General features: G+C 36.3%; 1 protein-coding gene across 11 annotated transcripts in view; it reads right to left on the reverse strand.

The window, feature by feature from the left end:
- BOLL (boule homolog, RNA binding protein) overlaps positions 1–21,671 on the reverse strand; it is an 86,876-nt gene that overhangs the window by 61,265 nt on the left and 3,940 nt on the right. For 10 of the 11 annotated variants that reach the window (XR_009729631.1, XR_009729635.1, XR_009729637.1 and 7 more), the window contains exons 2-6: positions 21,034–21,177; positions 18,233–18,324; positions 15,434–15,488; positions 13,733–13,808; positions 9,900–10,027 (exon numbers count right to left, since the gene is read on the reverse strand). Coding sequence is in view for 7 of the 11 variants with exons in the window: in XM_061380762.1 (XP_061236746.1) it covers positions 9,900–10,027; positions 13,733–13,808; positions 15,434–15,488; positions 18,233–18,324; positions 21,034–21,177 (495 nt within the window). In the remaining 4 variants the exon portion in view is untranslated. The remainder of the gene's footprint in view (positions 1–9,899; positions 10,028–13,732; positions 13,809–15,433; positions 15,489–18,232; positions 18,325–21,033; positions 21,178–21,671) is intronic. The other variant, XM_061380754.1, reaches the window with a different exon arrangement.

The following is a 21,671-nucleotide window of genomic DNA, read 5'->3' on the forward strand; positions in this document are numbered from 1 at the left end:
AAAGTTGCTTTTATGAATAAATACATTTTCTAAGAGAATATTTCCCTGATGCTGGGAAATATTCTTTCCCTGATGCTGGGAAAGATTGAAGGCAGGAGGAGAAGGGGATGACAGAAAATGAGGCCGTTAGATGGCATCACCGACTCGATGGACATGAGTTTGAGCAAGCTCCAGGAGTTGGTGATAGACAGAGAAGCCTGGCATGCCGCAGTCCACTGGGTTACAAAGAGTCGGACACGACTGAGCGACTGAACTGAAGAGAATATTAGATGAAAACTAGCAGCTGGAGTTAAGGTGACATAGCTTATTTCCATTGCAGAGACAAGCAGTAGATGTTTACACAGCATTTAGAACTGAATGAATAATCATACCTTATTTGCCACTAATTTCCCACTACTTACAAATAATCAACATCCTATTCCTTTGTTATATATTTAATTAAAGCAAGTGCATTATTTATTGAAGAATATTAAACTCTATTTTAAATAAGTCATCTAATAAATTTACAAGTGATTTGTTCGATAAAAGTACATATAACACTTGATTATTCAGAGTAATAGAATAAACCTCAAAATAGATTATTTAAAGCCAGATCATTATAAAACAGGCAAACTGTATTACAAAATAGGTAAAATAGACTGTAACGACAGCAATTAAAATTCAATTTGTATCAATGTATGGCAAAACCAATATTGAAAGTAAAAAAAAAAAATTCAATTTGTAACATGGGATCTAATTTGCACATTCACCCATCCACCCAAATTGAAGAAAAGTATCATCGTTTTGCATAATTTTCAGACAATTGTGTACTAATAAAATTGTACTACAGATTAACATTTGAAAATAATAATGTAATTTATTATATTAACACATTAAAGGAGAAAAAATGATATTCTCAGCAGACACAGAAACTACACTGTTAAAATTCAATACCCTTTCAGGATAAAAAGTTAGTAAACAGAGTAAAAAAATAACTTTCTTAATTGATTTAGGTCAGTAATTCTCAACCAGGTGGGACACTGCACTCCCAGGAAATATTTGGTAGTATTTTGGTTTTCATAAATGTAGGGAGGCTAGGAATCCACTAAAAATCCTGCAATGTACAGGACAGTTTCTGCAAAAAAGAAACAACCATCTGACCCCAAATGTCAACAGTGCTAAGATGGAGAAAACTTGGTTAAAGTTTAGAGTATCTTAACATATCTATATCTATGTAGGTTTTGAAAGATACTCATATAAACCTTAATGATTAATTACTGAACTTTCATTTTTTTAAGAACAAGATTATGGTGTTAAAACATAAATAATGTGGGAGAGACATTGCCAGTTCGTTTATTCTTATAGCATAAAAATTGGTGCTTCAGGAATTGACACTCTTGGAAAGCATTTTCTGCCTCCTGCTAGTTGTGGAAGTGTTTTTCTACAATAACTTGTCAAGATGCTTGAAGAAGTGGTAGTCCACTGGGGAGAGGTAAGGTGAATATGGTGGATGAGGCAAAACTTTGTAGCCCAATTTGATCAACTTTTGAAGCATTAGTTGTGCAACATGTGGTCAGGTGATGTCATGGAGAACTGGGCTCATTCTGTTGACTACAGGCATTGCAGTTTTTGGTGCATCTCATTGATTTGTTGAGCATACTTGTCAGATGTAATGGTTTTATCAGGATTCAAAAGCTGTACTGGATCACATGAGCAGCAGACCACCAAACAGCGACCATGACCTTTTTTCATTAGATGTGTGGCTTTGGGAAGTGCTCTGGAGCTTCTTCTTAGTCCAGCCACTGAACTGGTGGTCACTGGTTGTCATATAAAATCCACTTTTCGTTGCAGGTCACAATCCGATAAAGAAATGGTTCACTGCTGTTGTGTAGAATAAGAGAAGATGACACTTAAAAACAATTTTTTTTTTAAAATTTTTGGTCAGCTCATGAGGCACCCAATTTTTTTCACCTTTCTAGTTTGCGTCAAATGCCAAATGGCCATAGAATGGTCAAAACTGAGTTCTTTAGCAACTTGTGTAGTTTAAGATGATCAGGTTCGATTTTGGCTTTCTGTTGGTCACTGTCAACTTCCAATGGCCGGCCACTACACTCATCTTCAAGGCTCTCATCTCCTCTGCAAAACTTCTTGAAACAGGACCGCACTGTATGTTCATTAGTAGTTCCTGGGACAAATGTGTTATTGATGTTGCAAGCTGTCTCTACTGCTTTAAGATGTATTTTGAACTCAAATAAGAAAACTGCTCAAATTTGTTTTTTCTCTAACATCATTTCCCTAGTCTAAGATAAACAGAAAGTAGTTAAGTCATTAGCAAAAAAACACAAAGCAAGAAATGTCATTAACATTATGTGTAACATAACCACATTTATTTAAAAATGTATTCCAATATCAAACAGCAAAGTTCAACAATGCAAGACCACAATTACTTTTCCAACAACCCAATATGTCTAAACTATTTAAAATTCGGTAAATTTCAGATTTCAGCTTAAATGAGTGAGAGTATTCCTAATTTTTCAAAAAACCTTTAGAGGATATATAAGCAAAAAATTTTGAAGACTACTGTCCTAAACTCTCACACAATATATACAAAACCTAAGTGGTTAATACAGTCCTTTAAAAAAATTTTTATACTCTATTATTTATTTACCATTATATAACTTTTCTAAATAGGGTAATGCATTATAATAAATAATTGCATTTATTGTATATTACTGTATGTGTGTGTATGCACGCTCATTCTCTTTGTGACTCCATGGACTGGAGCCCAGCAGGCTCCTAAGTCCATGGAATTTTCCAGTCAAGAGTACTGGAGTGAGTTGACATTTACTACACCAGGGGATCTTCCCAACCTAGGGATCAAATTCACATCTTCTCCATTGGCAGGTGGATTCTTTACCACTGTGCCACCTGGGAAGCCCTCCATATATTATAATCATGAGCAATATATTCATTATATTTATAGAACTTTATTCATTTATATATATTTCAATCTCAGATCTGCTAAATGTAGATTTCCAGGTACTATTTCTGTTCAGGAAAAAAAAAAAAATCCTCCACATGTGATTCTCTGAATTTGTGGAATATGATCACAAAACATACCCCAAGAAAGCTCCAAATGTATTACAGAGTTGAATATAAAGTAAAATGAAATCATGGAATAACTAGTAGAAAGTAAATCTGAGTAGTTTTCAGATCCCTAGCGGGGCAACATTGTGTAAGTGATGAAGTAAAATTAAAAAAATCAATTCATTTAGTCATAAAACTTTTAAACTTACAAAGAGTGAAAAAGATGAAAATACCATGTAAAATTTATATATAAAATAATAAAGTTTCATTCCATATTAAAGTCTTACAAATTGATTAGAATAAAAATAGGACCTTAATGGCTAAATTAAAAAAAATCACAAGCAGTTTATAAGTAGTATATGTAATTTAAAAATTGCATTGAAAATATTTCATGTAATTAAATTTTTTGTTGTTGATGTATAGTTGATTTACAATGTTGTGTTAATTTCAGGTGCATAGCAAACTGATTTAGTTACACACACGTGTGTATGCACACACACACGCATTTTTTTCAGATTCATTTCCTTATTCATTTCCTTTACAGGTTAGTACAATATATTGAGTACAGTTCCCCCAGTGTAGTCTTGATTGTAGAAAAAACTTAAAATGTCCATTGTGGGGAGCGAGCTCTGCCCCTGGCAAAGGTCATGAGGAAGGAGGCTTGGCATACGCAAAGGCGGGATCAAGCCTCAGGAGTCTCCCTGGAAATTCTCGAGCAATCTACCCCCAAAACCAGAGTCTGCCTACTTTCTGCTTTGTGCTTTCACCTACACCTCTGACTTTACGGGGGGCTGTCCCCCACTACCTCTCTGAAAAAAAAAAGTTAGCTTACAGCTCCAGTTAATAATTCCTGGGTGTGACAGTGTTTAACCTACAAACTCCTTTGGAAATCCTCTAGCCTGCCTGAATAGGTTTTTCCGGCCACATGTGATTGTTCAGAGCCTCCCAACTGTGAGAGGCAGGAGATGTTCTAAACTGTCTAAATACAGATTCCTTTGAGCAGTTAAAAGATTGATTAGAAATTGTATTGGTGAAGGAATTTTTACTTGTTGGGCCAATGTTTGCTGCTAAGTCTCCATATCCCTTACCTGCTGTGTCCCTGGCAGTGTATTGATTAATATAATTGGTGTAAGTAGTAGCTTTAATGTTTGTAACCTGGGACCCTTGAGTTAATTCTTTTTCTTGTTATAGCCCACCACACCTTTGCTCTGTAGGAATGCAACTTTATCTAATGCTTTTGGAGGGTGGCTCCTGACCAATCACCTTTAGAGAAAAATAAGTTTTCTGAAGAAAGGGTCTTAAATTGTTAACAGGCCTCCGGGCCAGAAGATGATGCAAATCACCTAACTTTTGCATATGCTAAGTTTGCAGGAAGAAAGCCTGGCTTGCTGCCTGACTACCCCTTCCCCCATTATCCTCTATGCATAACTTAAGGTATAAAAACTACTTTGGAAAATAAAGTACGGGCCTTGTTCACCGAAACTTGGTCTCACCATGTCGTTCTTTCTCTTACCTTCAGGCTGAATTATTCAGCCTCTTTTCTCCACTGAATTTTCCTACTGAGCTATCCTCATTCTATTACTCTTTATATCCTTAATTAACATTTAATTAAGCAATTGTTTCCTGATCTTCGCCGACGCCGTCCCCGCTTCGAATTCCCTGGATCAGCCGGGGCTGGTCCCCGGCAGTCCATCAATACAGAATATACACTCATACAATGGAAATTAAATAAAAAATTTAAATCAATCAACTAGATGTGCTAGGATCAACATGGTTTAATCTTAAAAAACAATACTGAATAGAAAAACCAGATTATTTATATAGCATTTAAAAGCTGCCTAAAGCAACACAATATATCTATTTCTTAAGAATACCTACATTTGTAGTATAAACATATAAAATGGATAGGAAAGATACTCTGGTTAACCTTTGAGGAGGAAAAGAGGACAAGATAGTCAAGGCAAGGAGACTTTATTTGAATTTGTCATATTTTATTTTCCCCACTACCTGCCTCCTGAGAAACCTGTATGCAGGTCAAGAAGCAAGAGCTAGAATCAGATATGGAACACCAGACTAGTTCCAAATAGGGAAAGGAGTACGTCAAAGCTGTATATTGTCACCCTGCTTATATAACTTATATGCAGAGTACATCATGTGAAATGCTGGGCTGGATGAATCACAAGCTGGAATCAAGACTGCCGGGAGAGATACCAATAACCTCAGATATGCAGATAACCAGCTGCTAAAGAATCAGACTGCAATGCAGGAGACTCAGGTTTGATTCCTGGGTCAGGAAGATCCCCTGGAGAAGCAATAGGCTACCTATTCCAGTATTCGTAGGCTTCACTGGTGGCTCAGTCAGTAAAGAATCCACCTGCAAATGGGGCAGACCTGGGTTCGATCCCTGGGCTGGGAAGATTCCATGGAGGAGGGCTTGGCAAACCAATTCAGTATTCTTGCTTGGAGAATACCCATGGACAGAGGAGCTTGGCAGGCTACAGTCCATAGGGTCACAAAGAGCTGGACATGGCTGAGAGACTAAACACAACACAGCACATGCAGATGACACCACCCTATGAGCCCCAAGAAAAAGAAATACAAAAAGGCAAAATGGTTGTCTGAGGAGATCTTACAAATAGCTGAGAAAAAAGAAAAGCGAAGGAGAAAAGGAAAGATATATTCATCTTAATGGAGAGCTCCAAAGAACAGCAAGGAAAGATAAGAAAGCCTTCCTAAGTGAACAATGCAAACAAATAGAAGAAAATAACAGAACAGGAAAGACTAGAGATCTCTTCAAGAAAATTAGAGATACCAAGGGAACATTTTATGCAAAAATAAAGGACAGAAATGGTATGGACCTAACAGAAGCAGAGGAGATTAAGAAAAGGTGGTAAGAAAACACAGAACTATACACAAAAAGATCTTAATGACCCAGATAACCACAATGGTGTGATCACTCACCTAGAGCCATACATCCTGGAGTGCGAAATCAAGTGGGCCTTAGGAAGTATCACTACAAACAAAGCTAGTGGAGGTGATCAAATTCCAGCTGAGGCACTTCAAATCCTAAAAGATGATGGTGTTAAAGTGTTGCACTGAATATGCCAGCCAATTTGGAAAACTCAGCAGTGGCCAAAGGACTGGAAAAGGTCAGTTCTCATTCCAATCACAATGAATGGCAATGCCAAAGAATGTTCAAACTACCGCACAACTGCACTCATTTCACAAGCTAGCAAGGTAATGGTCAAAATCCTTCAAGCTAGGCTTCAACAGGATGTGAACTGAGAACTTCCAGATGTACAAGCTGGATTTAGAAAATGCAGAGGAATCAGAGACCAAACTGCCAACATCCACTGAAACATAAAAAAAGCGAGAATTCCAGAAAAACATCTAATTCTGCTTCACTGACTATGCTAAAGCCTTTGACTGTGTAGATCATAAATGTGGAAAATTCTTAAAGAAATGGGAATACCAGACCACCTTATTTGCCTCCTGAGAAACCTATATGTAGGACAAGAAGCAACAGTTAGAACTGGACATGGAACAGACTGGTTCCAAATTGGGAAAGGAGTACGTCAAGGCTGTATATTGTCACTCTTCTTATCTAACATATGCAGTACATCACGCGAAATGCTGGGCTGGATGATGCACAAACTGGAATCAAGATTGCTAGGGAAAATATCAATAACCTCAGATATGCAGATGATACCACTCTTATGGCAGAAAGCAAAGAGGAACCAAAGAGTCTCTTGATGAAAGTGGATGAGGAGTCTGAAATCCTGGCTTAAAACTCAACATTCAAAAAACTATGATCATGGCATCCAGTCTCATTCAGTTCAGTTCAGTCGCTCAGTCATGTCCGACTCTTTGCAACCCCATGAATCACAGCACGCCAGGCCTCCCTGTCCATCACCATCTCCCGGAGTTCACTCAGACTCACGTCCATCGAGTCAGTGATGCCATCCAGCCATCTCATCCTGTCGTCCCTTTCTCCTCCTGCCCCCAATCCCTCCCAGCATCAGAGTCTTTTCCAATGTGTCAACTCTTTGCATGAGGTGGCCAAAGTACTGGAGTTTCAGCTTTAGCATCATTCCTTCCAAAGAAATCCCAGGGCTGATCTCCTTCAGAATGGACTGGTTGGATCTCCTTGCAGTCCAAGGGACTCTCAAAGAGTCTTCTCCAACACCACAGTTCAAAAGCATCAATTCTCCGGCGCTCAGCCTTCTTCACAGTCCAACTCTCACATCCATACATGACCACAGGAAAAACCATAGCCTTGACTAGACAGACCTTTGTTGGCAAAGTAATGTCTCTGCTTTTGAATATGCTATCTAGGTTGGTCATAACTTTCCTTCCAAGGAGTAAGCGTCTTTTAATTTCATGGCTGCAGTGGCCATCTGCAGTGATTTTGGAGCCCCAAAAATAAAGTCTGACACTGTTTCCACTGTTTCTCCATCTATTTCCCATGAAGTGATGGGACCGGATGCCATGATCTTTGTTTTCTGAATGTTGAGAGCTTTAAGCCAACCTTTTTACTCTCCACTTTCACTTTCATCAAGAGGCTTTTTAGTTCCTTTCAAGGCAAATAGATGGGAAACAATGGAAACTGGGCCAGACTTGATTTTCTTGGGCTCCAAAATCACTGTGGATGATGACTTCAGCCATTAATTTAAAAAATGCCTGATCCTTGGAAGAAAAGCTATGACAAACCTAGACAGCATATTTATCATCTGGTGACCAAAACCATCCCAAAGAAACAGAAATGCAAGAAGGCAAAATGGTTGTCTGAAGAGGCCTTACAAATAGCTGAGAAAAGAAAAAAAGAGAAAGGCAAAGGAGAAAGTGAAAGATATTTTCCAGTGAATGCAGATTTCCAGAGAGTAACAAGGAGAGATAAAAGGCCTTCTTCAATGAACAATGCAAAGAAGTAGAGAGAAACAATAGAATGGGAAAGACTAGAGATCTCTTCAAGAAATCTGGAGATATCAAAGGAACATTTCATCCAAGTATGGGCATGATAAAGGACAGAAATGATGAGGACCTAATACAAGCAGAAGGGATTAAGAAGAGATTGCAAGAATACACAGAAGAACTATATGAAAAAGGTCTTCATGATCAGGGTAACCATGGTGCTGTGGTCACTCACCTAGAGCCAGACATCCTGGAGTGCGAAATCAAGTGTGCCTTAGGAAGTATCACTGCAAACAAAGCTAGTGGAGGTGATGGAATTCCAGCTGAGCTACTTCAAATCCTAAAAGATGACGGTGTTAAAGTGCTGCACTGAATATGCCAGCAAATTTGGAAAACTCAGCAGTGGCCACAGGGTTGGAAAATGTCTGTTTTCATTCCAATCCCAAAGAAGGGCAGTGCTGAAGAATGTTCAAACTACCATACAATTATACTCATTTCACATGCTAGTAAGGATATGTTCAAAATCCTTCAAGTTAGGCCTCAACACTATGTGAATCGAGAATTTCCAGATGTACACGATGGGTTTAGAAAAGGCAGGGTAAACAGAGGTCAAATTGCCAACATTTGCTGGATCATGGAGAAAGGAAGGGAATTTCAGAAAAACATGTACTTCTGTGGATGTTTGTTTCCACAATAAACTGTAGAAAATTCTTAAAGAGATGAGAATATCAGACCACCTTACCTGTCTCCTAAGAAACATGTATGGGGGTCAAGAAACAACAGTTAGAACCGGACATGGAAATATGGACTGGTTCAAAATTGGGAAAGGAGTATGTCAAGGCTGTATATTGTCACCCTGCTTATTTAACTTATATGCAGAGTATACCATGCGAAAGCCTTGCTGGATGAATCACAAGTTGGAATCAGGACTGCTGGAAGAAATATCAACAACCTCAGATATGCAGATGATACCACTCTAATGGTAGAAAGCAAAGAGGAACTAAAGAACCTCTTGATGAGGGTGAAAGAAGAGAGTGAAAAAGTTGGTTTAAAACTCAACCTTCAAAAAACTAATTTCATGGCATCCAGTTCCATCACATCAAGGCTAACAGAAGGGGGAAAAAGTGGAAGCACTGACACATTTTACTTTCTTGGGCTCCAAAATCACTGTGAATGGTGATTGCAGTCATGAAATTTAAAGGCACTTGCTCCTTGGAAGGAAGGCTATGATAAATCTAGATAGCAAGGCTATGACAAACTTAGACAGCATATTAAAAGAGAGACATCACTTTGCCAGCTAAGGTCTGTTTGTCAAAGCTATGGTTTTTCCAGTAATGTAAGGATGTGCGAGCTGGAGTATAAAGAAGGCTGAGCACTGAAGAATTGATGCTTTTGAATTGCAGTGTTGGAGAAGACTCTTGAGAGTCCCTTGGACAAGAAGGAGATCAAACCAGTCAATCCTAAAGGAAATCAACCTTCAATATTCATTGGAAGGACTGATGCTGAAACTCCAATCCTCTGACCACCTGATGGGAAGAGCCAACTTACTGGAAAAGACCCTGGCGCTTGGAAAAATTGAGGGCAGGAAGAGAATGGGGCAACAGAAAATGATATGGTTGAATGGCACTACAGATTCAATGGACATGAGTTTGAGCAAACTCTGGGAGACAGTGAAAGACAGGGACCTGCTGCAGTTCATGGGGTGGCAAAGAGTCAGACATGACTGAACGACTGAACAACAACAAAATCTTGCCAACTAAAGAACAGAGTACGGAAAACCATCCTTAAATAGAGACTAATGAAAAAAAATGAGCGGTAGTTACATGGCTGTCACTTTATTACATTTGTCTGTGGCTGAAATATTTCAGAAATAAAAATTTAATAGCAACAGATGAAAACCCTTTTAAAATGAAATTACTTACAGGCCAAGGTGGTGGGACAGAAGTAACCTCTGGAGTATGAAAATAAGCAACACCATTATGATAAGTATAAGGATATCCAGTTGAAGTTGTTAGATACATTGTTCCAGCTGCTGGCATTATACTGGAACCTAAAACAAAAAGGAAATAGTAATAATTGAAACGTTCAGTTTAACATTTAAAAATGTAATTTCTGAACACTGAAAAATGTTTCTCTTTACACAAATATAGCTATAGTAAAAACTGAGTATTAAAAATTCTTTAAACATCCCATATATTAAAGTATCTTTGAAGCATTTATTTTCAAACTTACTACCCTTAGAGCTTTTGTAGCTTATGGTAAATAAAAAGAAACAAGTTTAATCAGATCAGGTCAGATCAGTCGCTCAGTCGTGTCCGACTCTTTGTGACCCCATGAATCGCAGCACGCCAGGCCTCCCTGTTCAACACCAACTTAATTCTGGTTTTAAAGTAGTATAATGAAATAGAGAACTTTACAATTGAGATTATTATCAGCAAAGTACTTATTTTTACAAATATAAACTACATATAATTTAGAGTTACCTGAAGACTACTGACACTGTAGCAAAGTCCCTAAGATCTCAGTAAGACCATCTATTTGTAAAAGCCCAAAGAAGATGGAGGCAGTGAAACTGGACAAAATACTTGTTCTACCTTAAAAATTCTTAGGATCTACTATCAGCAAGTACTCACTTATGCTATGACTGTATTTTACTCTCTAGTCTACCTTTGCTACAATTGCTGTTGTTGCAAACATGACCACAGACCTTCGTGTTGCTAATTCTGGGTCCTCATTTCTTTTCCCAGGTCAAGTTACATATACTCTTCCCCACAAAATAAAAAAAAAGTCCTTTTTGTCAGGAGAAGACTTTAAAAATTTTATGTGCCAAGTCAGATTTAAGTCCTTGACTAATAGGTTACATAAATCACTGAGGTGGCAATCCTCCTTCCACTATACTGCTGCTGCTGCTGCTAAGTTGCTTTAGTCGTGTCCAGCTCTGTGCGATCCCATAGACGGCAGCCCACCAGGCTCCCCCGTCCCTGGGATTCTCCAGGCAAGAACACTGGAGTGGGTTGCCATTTCCTTCTCCAATGCATGAAAGTGAAAAGTGAAAGTGAAGTCGCTCAGTCGTGTCCGACTCTTAGCGATCCCATGGACTGCAGCCTACCAGGCCCCTCCGTGCATGGGATTTTCCAGGCAAGAGTACTGGAGTGGGGTGCCATTGCCTTCTCCGTCCTAGTGTGTCTCAAAATTTTAAATTCATTATAACAAGCTAGACAGCTTGTTAAAATACAAACTTCAGGTGCCCATTTCAAGAGATTTTTGATTCAAGAGACCTGGGATGGGGCCTGAGAAACTATATTTTGACAGAGCCCAAGTTAACTATTGGTGGCTGCAAACCACACTGACAACAGCACTAGCCTTCTACTCTAAGTAGCACTACTACTCAACTCATATTTTCACGACATTTCATCCAGTATTATTACAGCATATTTTAGTGGTTCTTATTCTCTTGAGAATCTGATAAAAGCCAAAGACCCTTTTCACAAATGTATATATATATATTCAAACAAAATTTTGCATGCAATTTGGAAGGTCCGTGGAATTCCCTCCAAAGATCACCTTTTAGGTACCACAATTAAATAAAGAAATTTTTATTCTTAATTTAGGTACCACAGTTAAATAAAGAAATTTTGAGTGATTATTATTACAATGCATTGGACTAGGCCTTAGTGATACAGCCAAAAAGAAACAAGAAAAAAATTGAGCATGCTATGGTCTCTATCTTCACAGAGGTTAGGGTCTGGTAAGGAAGACAGTCATTAGCTAATTACACAACTAATTATAATTTTGATAAATACAAGAGGCAGTATAGGTAGTACAGGTTATTATATTGGGTAGTATAGGGTACTGGAGAAGGCAATGGCACCCCACTCCAGTACTCTTGGCTGGAAAATCCCATGGACGGAGGAACCTGGTAGACTACAGTCCGTGGGGTTGCGAAGAGTCGGACACGACTGAGCGACTTCACTTTCACTTTTCACTTTCATGCATTGGAGAAGGAAATGGCAACCCACTCCAGTGTTCTTGCCTGGAGAATCCCAGGGATGGGGGAGCCTGGTGGGCTGCCGTCTATGCGGTCGCACAGAGTTGGACACAACTGAAGCAACTTGGCAGCAGCAGCAGTACAGGGTACATCACCGAACATTATCTATTGTATGTCTAGTAATTGTGAGGAAATTGATATTTGGGCTGAGTTTTAAAGAATGAATGGGATGGCAAAGTCACTGTAGGTGAAGAAAACAGTGCATCAGAAATATGGTTATGTTCTGGAATGAAGGATGGCTAAATGATTAAAGCATGGAAAAGATAAGAACAGCTCAAAATAAGCAGAGAATAACATGATAAGATGGGCATGTTTGAAAGATCACTCTGGCTGCCTTATGTGTGATGGGTGGTAAAGTACTGATAGCAAAACTGGATTCAGAAAGATCAGTTAGGAGGCTTTTCAAGTAATTAAGGCAAGCAGAGTGGGTAGCTGGGACTAGAATGTTGGTAACGGAGATGGAAAATAGGTGACAGATTTGAAAAAAAAGGTAATAATCCGTGTACACGCCTAGTTTCTAAAACAATGACTTTGCCTTTATAAGCTGTATTTTCTATTTACAAAATAGAACAATACCTCACAGGTTGCTGTAAAGATTAAATGAAATAATTAAAACCCATAATGTTGACCTTTATGCTAAAGAGTTCTTAAGTAACTATTTGTTTGTTTGAAAGCATTCAGGATAGTACTGATTTATGTTCTGTTTTTAGCAACCTGTGGGTTGCATAAAACAGGTTTTTATGAACACTCCCAGTTGTTTTTACTGATAGTGATAATGGATTAAGAATTGTTATTACATGCTATAGCTTAACTCTTACAACTAACAGCAGTAGTCTGAAAATATTCAGCATTCTGACATATTTAGTGCATTTCATTTTGGAGTATCAACTTACTAAGGACACGTCAGTTATCTTATAAATTAACAAATACTAGGTCAAAATTAAATTTGATCTCTGTTAACTTCTAAGTCAAAAGCAGAACAGTCCAAATGAGCACAATCTATTAATTTGTTAACAGATGTATAATAACTACATAATGTTTTGAACATCCAAATGGACACATGGACACTAGTTACAAATTTTATGCAAAGTTTCTCCTTCTAGCCAAAGATTCTGTTAGAAATTTTAATACTATAGGTTAAAAGGTAACCATAAAGATGCCTAATTTAATAAACGGGAAGAGTGAGAAAAAAGAATAAGAGTTGAAAGTATTCTGGAAATTTGAGGAAGGCACTTAGCCAATTCCTAAAGCTTTAGGGGTTGTTTCTTCTGATAATTATGATACATATGGTTGGGTTACAGTATATACCATACAACCAGAGTTTCTGATATTTTACATTTTTACTTTTAGTAATTTTATTCTAATTTTAAATTACTGTATTAGAAAAACTTTAAAATAGTAATTACTTCTAATTTCTTTCATAATTTTAAACTATATTTTAACTATACAATTTTTCCTTTAAAGATGTAACTATTTGGAATATAGTTAAACATTATTATTTATATACATTTTCCCTAGCCTCCTCCATCCCACAAGTTAATGTATTTAATTTGTGGAAAGAAATATTCATTTGCCTACCACCTTTGCTAAAATAACTTTATTAAATCAAAGAAACGTGATACTTTAATGAAGTTCTATTAATAGTCTTACATTTTGAAAAAGAACCATGCAAAAATATTGAAAAATATATTAGTTCTCAATACATACGAGGGATCCCTACTTGTTGCTTTCTTATTGCCGGGCCAATGTTCAGTTTCTTATCCTTGTAATTAAGTTTTTCAGCCTAAAATAAGAAAAAGTACATTACTTTATTATCACACCTTGAAAACAGCAAGGCATAGTAGAAAGTGCAAAGCCTTTGGATTAAAATAGATTTGGGTGTGAATCCTGGTTCCAATGTACTGACCCTAATTCCTCATTTGGCAATTTGAGTTGTTACACATGTGGTCCCAGCTGAGGTTAAACACGGAGACATTTTGTTTTCTTTTTTCAGCTTTTATACTGTAAACAAATGTCCTTTTCATGTTCTATTTACTGTCATGTTTTTCACATTTTTGTGCCTTATGTTAGTATTTTTGCTACTTAAGATGGCTCTCAAGTGTAGTGTTGAAGTGCTGGCTAGTGTTCCCAAGTGCAAAAAGACTGTCATGTGTTTTAGCAGAGAAAGTACGTGTTAGCTGGGTTAATTCACACATGGGTTTAGTGCTGTTGATCATGAGTTCAATGTTAATGAATCAAAAATGTTACATGTAATCTTTAAACAGAAGCACACATAAAACAAAGTTATATATTGATTGGCTGATGAAAATATTGTAAACAGAAGTTCGTGAGAAACTAACCCTGTATTTTCTAGGTGCAGCACACTTCAGTATTTGCTAATTCAGTGTTTATGATGATTTTATAGAACACAACCACTATAAATAATGAGAACTGACTGCATATGACTTAATAAAATGTAATTAAAATAAAATTTTTTCCTAAAAAATTAAATGCTACACTTGCCAAACTTAAGAGTTATTATATACTGAACTGCTGGGTTTAGATTTTTTTTCTATGAATGTTCTTTGTTTATAAGTTTTTCATAGGAGGGAAGTAATCTCAGATAAGGCACCCCACTCCAGTACTCTTGCCTGGAAAATCCCATGGATGGAGGAGCCTGGTGGGCTACAGTCCATGGGGTCGCTGAGAGTCGGACATGACTGAGCGACTTCACTTTCACTTTTCACTCTTATGCATTGGAGAAGGAAATGGCAACCCACTCCAGTGTTCTTGCCTGGAGAATCCCAGGGACAGGGGAGCCTGGTGGGCTTCAGTCTATGGGGCTGCACAGAGTCGGACACGACTGAAGCGACTTAGCAGCAGCAGCAGCAATCTCATTTTAGGAATCTACATTCATAGCATTTTTTAGGAATTCAAAGTGCTATTAACACATCAGAAAAGACACATCCCTAAATTCTCAGTTTAAGAAAATAAAGTGAAAAGTTATAATTTCACAGCCAAACTTATGCAATTATTTGGCATTTGTTTTTCTGCAGATAAATTTATCTTTAATTTTTAATTCTTTTTGGAGACCAATGTTAATCTCAAGATACAAAGAAAATAAATTTTTTTAGCAATCAATTATTGTACTAGAACCCCACTATTAAATTAATACCTTAAAGCAGGGGTCCCCAACTTCTGGGATCTAATGCCTGATGATCTGGGGTGGAGCTGATGTAATAATAATAAAGTGCACAATAAATGTAACATACTTGAATCATCCCCAAACTATATGCCCCAGGTCTGTGGAACAACTGTTGCCACCAAACTAGTTTCTGGTGCCAAAAAGGTTGGGGACCACTGCCTTAAAGGATTAGTTTCAAAGAAAGAAGTTTCAAAAATGAAGTTAAATACACCAAAATATCTTACCTCTTGTAAAATTTTTTGTGCATCTTCTTGTGTTTCAAAAGTGACGAAGCCATACCTAAATAAATCCATTAATTATTATAGTAGAACATTACATTGATATTATACTAAGATTAAATATATATATTTTTAGAATGGGCCACAGTAGGAATGAACATTTTTCTATGGTGTACCAGTATGCAAAACTTAGAGGAGAATTGTTCACAGCTTAACATGGTTATCCTCTTAAAGGGAGAGGCCTAAAAAAAAAATAACAACCCAGGGATCTTAAAACAGTATCAGACCAGAGCTGTATGCAAGGCAGGAAAACATGAGAGATTTGTGTTCTGGTTTACAAATTAGGGTGCAATAAATTTCAGCCCAGAGCAGTAACCTCCTTTTAAAATGACATAAGTTTGCTTTCAATAGAAATCAAAGTATAAAAAGAATCTTTAAAAAATTAAAAATTGAACATGATAAAATATTTTATCTTGGTAAATGAGTACACATATTATTTACTATTGTTAGCATATATAAACTGAGAATGTAACTATTAGTATATTTCCCAAATAAAATAAGTTAAAAATATTATACAACCCAGGTTTTATATCTGCTTTTCATATATAATTGTTATCTTCAGAGTATAAATCATATGATCAAGATACAAATACACAGTATAAGTGAAGTGAAAGTTGCTCAGCTGTTTCCGACTCTTTGAGGCACCCACAGACTTTACAGTCCATGGAATTCTCTGGGCCAGAATATTGGAGTGGGTAGCCATTGCCTTCTCCAGGGGATCTTCCCAATCCAGGAATCGAACCCAGGTCTCCCGAAATGCAGGTGGATTCTTCACCAACTGAGTCACCAGGGAAGCCCAAGAATACTGAAGTGGGTGATCTATCCCTTCTCCAGGGTATCATCCCCACCCAGGAATCGAACCAGAGTCTCCTGCATTGCACATGGATTCTTTAACAGCTGAATTACACAATATATGCCTTGTCCAAAAAGACAAAATAGGTAGATAAAAAGGGATGAAAGAAAAAAAAAGTACATCCCCCTCCCCCAATTTAATCTCTATTTGGATAATTTTAGGAAACTGTCTTGAGTAATGCTCAACTTTATTTTCCTCAAATTGTGTATGTACGTTAAGTTCCTCAGTCGTGTCCGACTCTTTGCGACCCCATGGACTGTAGCCTGCCAGCTCTTTTGTCCATGGAATTCTCCAGGTAAGATTATTGGAGTGGGTAGCTGTTCCCTTCTCCAAGGGATTGTTTCAACTTAGGGATCGTACCCAGGTCTTCTGAATTGCAAGCAGATTCTTTACTGTCTAAACCACCAGGGAAGTGCCAATTCATAATTACTAATAAGTAATTATGTATCATGTAATTAATAAACATTTACTATTTTATTCAATTCATAATTACTGTATTGTATATGAATTTCCTTTTTCAACAAAGGAATTTCTTTATTTGCTCAAGTATTAAACAAGGGCTAAAGAAGTATTTTTACACTTTTTAGTAGAACACATATACCACCCAGTGGAAAAGGCATAAAATACAGTCTACACTGTTTGTGTTATTTTCAATGATTTAAAAATGGATATTACAAATTCCATTAAGCCAAATATAAGTGGTACAATTTCACTTCATCATATTATTTTTTGTGGGGCTCAGAAGTCTGTTTATATGCAGGATTTGTTTATATTATATGTTTATATCTGTTAATCATCTCTGCAGGATCTCATCTTTTTAGAAGTGTCCACCTATCATATTTACATGTAGTTTCCCACTAATATTTTACCCATCTTATTGGTCCTTTCTTTTATGCCTATGAATATGTATATATTGCCTCTTTTTCAAGAAAATAATCATTCATTGATTTCTTTAACTTTGCAATCAAACTTCTCAAGTGAGTACACTATGTAAACTACCTTTTTCTTCTCTGATATTTGGCTTTTGTAAATACCAATTCACTAAAACAGCTCTAATGTCACCAGACATTACTAGCCAAATCCTAGTGCTTTATTCTTTAATTTTCATTCTCCTTGATTTGGCAATTAAAAATCATTCTCGCTAAGATTATATTTCTTAGATTAGTCCCCTGGTTAGGTCTCTGAGGCACAAGCTACAGACATTCTTTTGTGTCAGCCTTTTCCAAATTAAGTTCTCTCTAGTCTAAAGCAGGTATACAATTCCAAAAGTATCAGATTCCTTTAGTTTCTGGTTCCTTGGCTACTGGACACCAGCTACTCAACATTAAGTGCTTACTACCTAACAATCAATGGTCCCTCAGCCTTTGCAAGAATAACTTTACAACAAATTAAGGAATATTAAAGCATCCTCTTTCCTCTAAAATACCCACGCCCCACTCCCCAACACATGGAGATCAAAAGGAAGGAGAAAGCAGCCATGAAACTCTCTTTTTAAAAATGGAATCAGGACTTCCCTGGTGGTCCAATGGTAAAGAATCCTCCTGCCAATTCAGGGGACATGGGTTCCATCCCTGGTCTGGGAAGATTCCACATGTGGTCAAGCAATTAAGCCTATGCACCACAACTACTGAAGCCTGTGCACCCTAGAGCCCCTGCTTGCTGCAACTAGAGAAAGCCTAGGCACAAAAATGAAGAACCAGTGCAGCCAAAAAAACCCAAAACACAACCAACGCCCCACCTCCCCACCAAAAAAACAACAAAACAGCCAAACTTCACTACAACTTCCTTCTTAAAAAAAAAAAAAAGGAACCAAAGTAAGGCAGAATACAAAATGTAGCAATCCAATAAAAACACAATTGTTAATTCTGTGTACTACCTATAGTGATACTAACCCTTTGGAAACTCCAGCTCTGTCATTTACAATCTTCACTTCTTTTACAGATCCATACTGGGAAAAAAATTTTCTTAAATCATTTTCATTTGTCTAATGGTATAAAAATAAAACACAAAAAACCCCATTTTAATTGATAAAAGATGAAATAACTTCTGCTTGTTTTGGAGACAGAAAAGGCAACACAAATTAATAGTATGGATATAAGGATGCCTGTCATCATAAAAACTGCATGAAATCACTAGGTTATTAAAATTAATACTTTGCTTTATGCAGAGTTGTTAATACTATGTTGTTAAATTATTATATAGCAATAAAATATTTTAAGCTGAGTTTTCTAGAACTACAAATAAAGCTTGTTCTCTAGTTAGCTATTTTTTGATAAAACTGTACTAGGTATGCCTATAACTATACTAAGGGCATATTATTATTGGTTCTTGTGATTCAGAGAGGCCTACAGTCATGGCAATGGAACTAGGTTATGCTGGCCTCCACCAGTCACTCTATTTTTATTTTAAAATTTATTTTTAAGGATAATTGCTTTAAAGAATTTTGCTGTTTTATGTCATACAATCACTCTATGTTAATGAGCATAGTCATCAGGAAAGTTAAGGTCTTAGAAAGGAAATATATTTACAAAAGTACCTGAACTCAATTTGTGGTAACAACAGAGAGGCTACAAAACTTTAAGTTTTTAGACATTTTATCTGTAGTCAAAATACATACAGACATTATGATGATAAACAAAAAATATTGAGTCATAACTAGACTATCATGTATAAGATGTCTACAAAGATGGTCTGGCATATCTGGCAATTAAAATAATCTCATAACAGACCCACATCACCTTTCCCTAGAGCATTCACTCTAAATTCATTGCAATTTCATTTTCTGGTTCAACTGTGTTTGCCCACAAGAAAAACTTTAAATATTCATAGAAAAAATTTTTCTTTACATATATATCTAGGAAAAGACATGCCTAATGGTAGAGCAATACCTCTTGAGTTCCACAGGTACCTCACTGCGTTTAGAAAAAAAATAAATTTTTAGTTGGTAACCTAAAGCTTGCTAAATTGGATGATGGCAAATACTGAGTTAATCTAGGTACAACAGTCTCATTTCAATAAACACAAAATGGAATCAACATCAAAGATTTCTATTAGAGACTTGAAAACAAATTAATTAAACCATTCTCTGATAGAAGAATCACTAGCTCAATTTTACATCTCCATCTCTGTTAAAAACGAGACAGAAAGTCAAGATTGTCAAATATTAAAAGGGATGGGCTCTAGGGGTCTAAAAAGAAGAATTTTATGAAGTTTGAGACTGCTTGCTACTGTGTTAAACTACTTCCTTGATGGAAATTATCTATGGTTTTGGGTAAGGTGTAACTCTAAGGGAGAACCTTACCAATTAACTTAAAGCTAAGATTGTATTGTAATGGCCCCCAAAGTTTATATTGTAGCTGACAGGCTTCAATAAAAACCGACACTAAACTAATGAGAACCCACTGTATAGCACAGGGAACTCTACTCAATGCTGTGGTGACCTAAATGGGAAAGAAATCTAAAAAACAGGGGATATATGTATATCTATAGCTGGATCACTGTGCTGTATAGTGGAAACTAAAACAACATTGTTAAGCAACTATACATCGAAAAAGATAAAAAAAAAAAACCTACACTTAACCTAGCCATACAAACTATTATATTGATGGTTTATTTAAAAATATGCTAAGCTAATATAATATAAATTCTGAATAAGAATATTTAACTTGAATATTTATGGTCAGTTATTAATATTTTCCATGGAAACAGGAAATCTTTTTAAAAGTAAGCATTTCATAAGAAATTATTTCCCTTAATTTATTATTAGTGAACCAATCACACACTTGCTTAAGACTCATAATTCTGATAAACACACTGTGACATTCATCTTGAGCAGCAAAGAAGCAATTCCATCCAAATTGTGAGACCCTGATTGTTGGAAAACAGTGAGTGATAAATACTATACCCTAATTGCACAAGCATTTTTTTTTAAGACAACTCTCCCTGAAATTTCCAATATGTAATATGGAAGCCTGGAAATCCTTCTATATATTCCCTTGGAATAAAGAATGTTCCACTTAAATTATCGATGCCTGCCTTTCCCGTAGGTGTTTACAACTGCCTCCCACATGGGGGTGCTGCAAAACATCTCACAAAACTACGCCTCTCTGAAAGAGTGAAATGGCTGATTATTTAAACATATTACTGTTAAGATGCTTTATTCTGACTAGGACACATGCCTTTTTTGGTAATCAAGTTGTAAATTCGGTTACAGAAGCAATTTGCAAAATAAAAGTCTAAGAAGTTACTCAGGAACTGAAAATAAAGTTGGGATAAAGAAACAGGACTTCATAAAACTGTTGTGTTTATTTTCTTTTTCCTTAATTGAGTCATCTTTTGAAAATTTTAATCACTCATTGTTTGGGCTATTGGATTATTATGTAAAAAAAAGTATAATTAGTGTGATATGGTGAAATAATGTGGAGCTATCAGTCAGAAAACTAGGATTCCAGTTTTCACTTTGTCTCTAAGTAGTTAGGTGACTATAGATAGGTCAATGAGCCTCAATTTCCTTGTATGTGAAATTAGACAATTATACATACTCTACTATAATAAGACAATTTGAACCCTACTAATCATTACGAAAATATTAAATAATTATTTTTATAGTTGCACAAATAAACCATTTCTGAGAAATATAATAAAATACTTCTAACAAAAAAAAATTCACTATATTGCATGCATTATTAGGTACCTTAAAGTCAATTCCTCCTACAAAGATGCGATTAGGGATCACTGTTCCATATCTTGGGGCACTCGTTGGGTTATTCAAAGGCACAGGTGACACAGGATTAGGGGATGGAGATAATGAATCTGTTTGCGTCTGATTTGATGTTTGCTGTAAAATAAAATTCTTTTAAACTCAGTACTGGGTATAAGTTTTAATGCAAGATAAAAGCATTTATCCTTCAAAAAGGTAAGTATACTGACAAAATGTAGTATTTTAGACTTTAATTTTATGCTATTATGAAGATTATAGAGCTAATAACTTTTGAAGGCAAGAAAAATACAATAAATACAGAATCTACTCCTCTACAGAGATCTTAAATCTTAAATGTATCATTTAAACATACATATATTAATTACTATTAAATGTACAATTTAAATATTTTAAGTATTAAGAAGGAATATTAAACTCAAAAAGAAGTTTAGGAAAGAGAAAAGTAGGACAGTTAGGACAGTTAGGAGCTGGCCTGGTACAACAACTAGGCCCTGGTGTTGTAAGAGGTGTCCGGGATCTCACAGGTAGGCTGTGGTGTTCTCTTGTTAACACCAACATTGAGCAAGGCTACTATTATTGTGATGAAAGAAAGTGAAAATCGCTCAGTTGTG

Source organism: Bos javanicus, chromosome 2 (genome assembly GCF_032452875.1).
Source record: "Bos javanicus breed banteng chromosome 2, ARS-OSU_banteng_1.0, whole genome shotgun sequence".
NCBI lineage: Eukaryota > Metazoa > Chordata > Mammalia > Artiodactyla > Bovidae > Bos > Bos javanicus.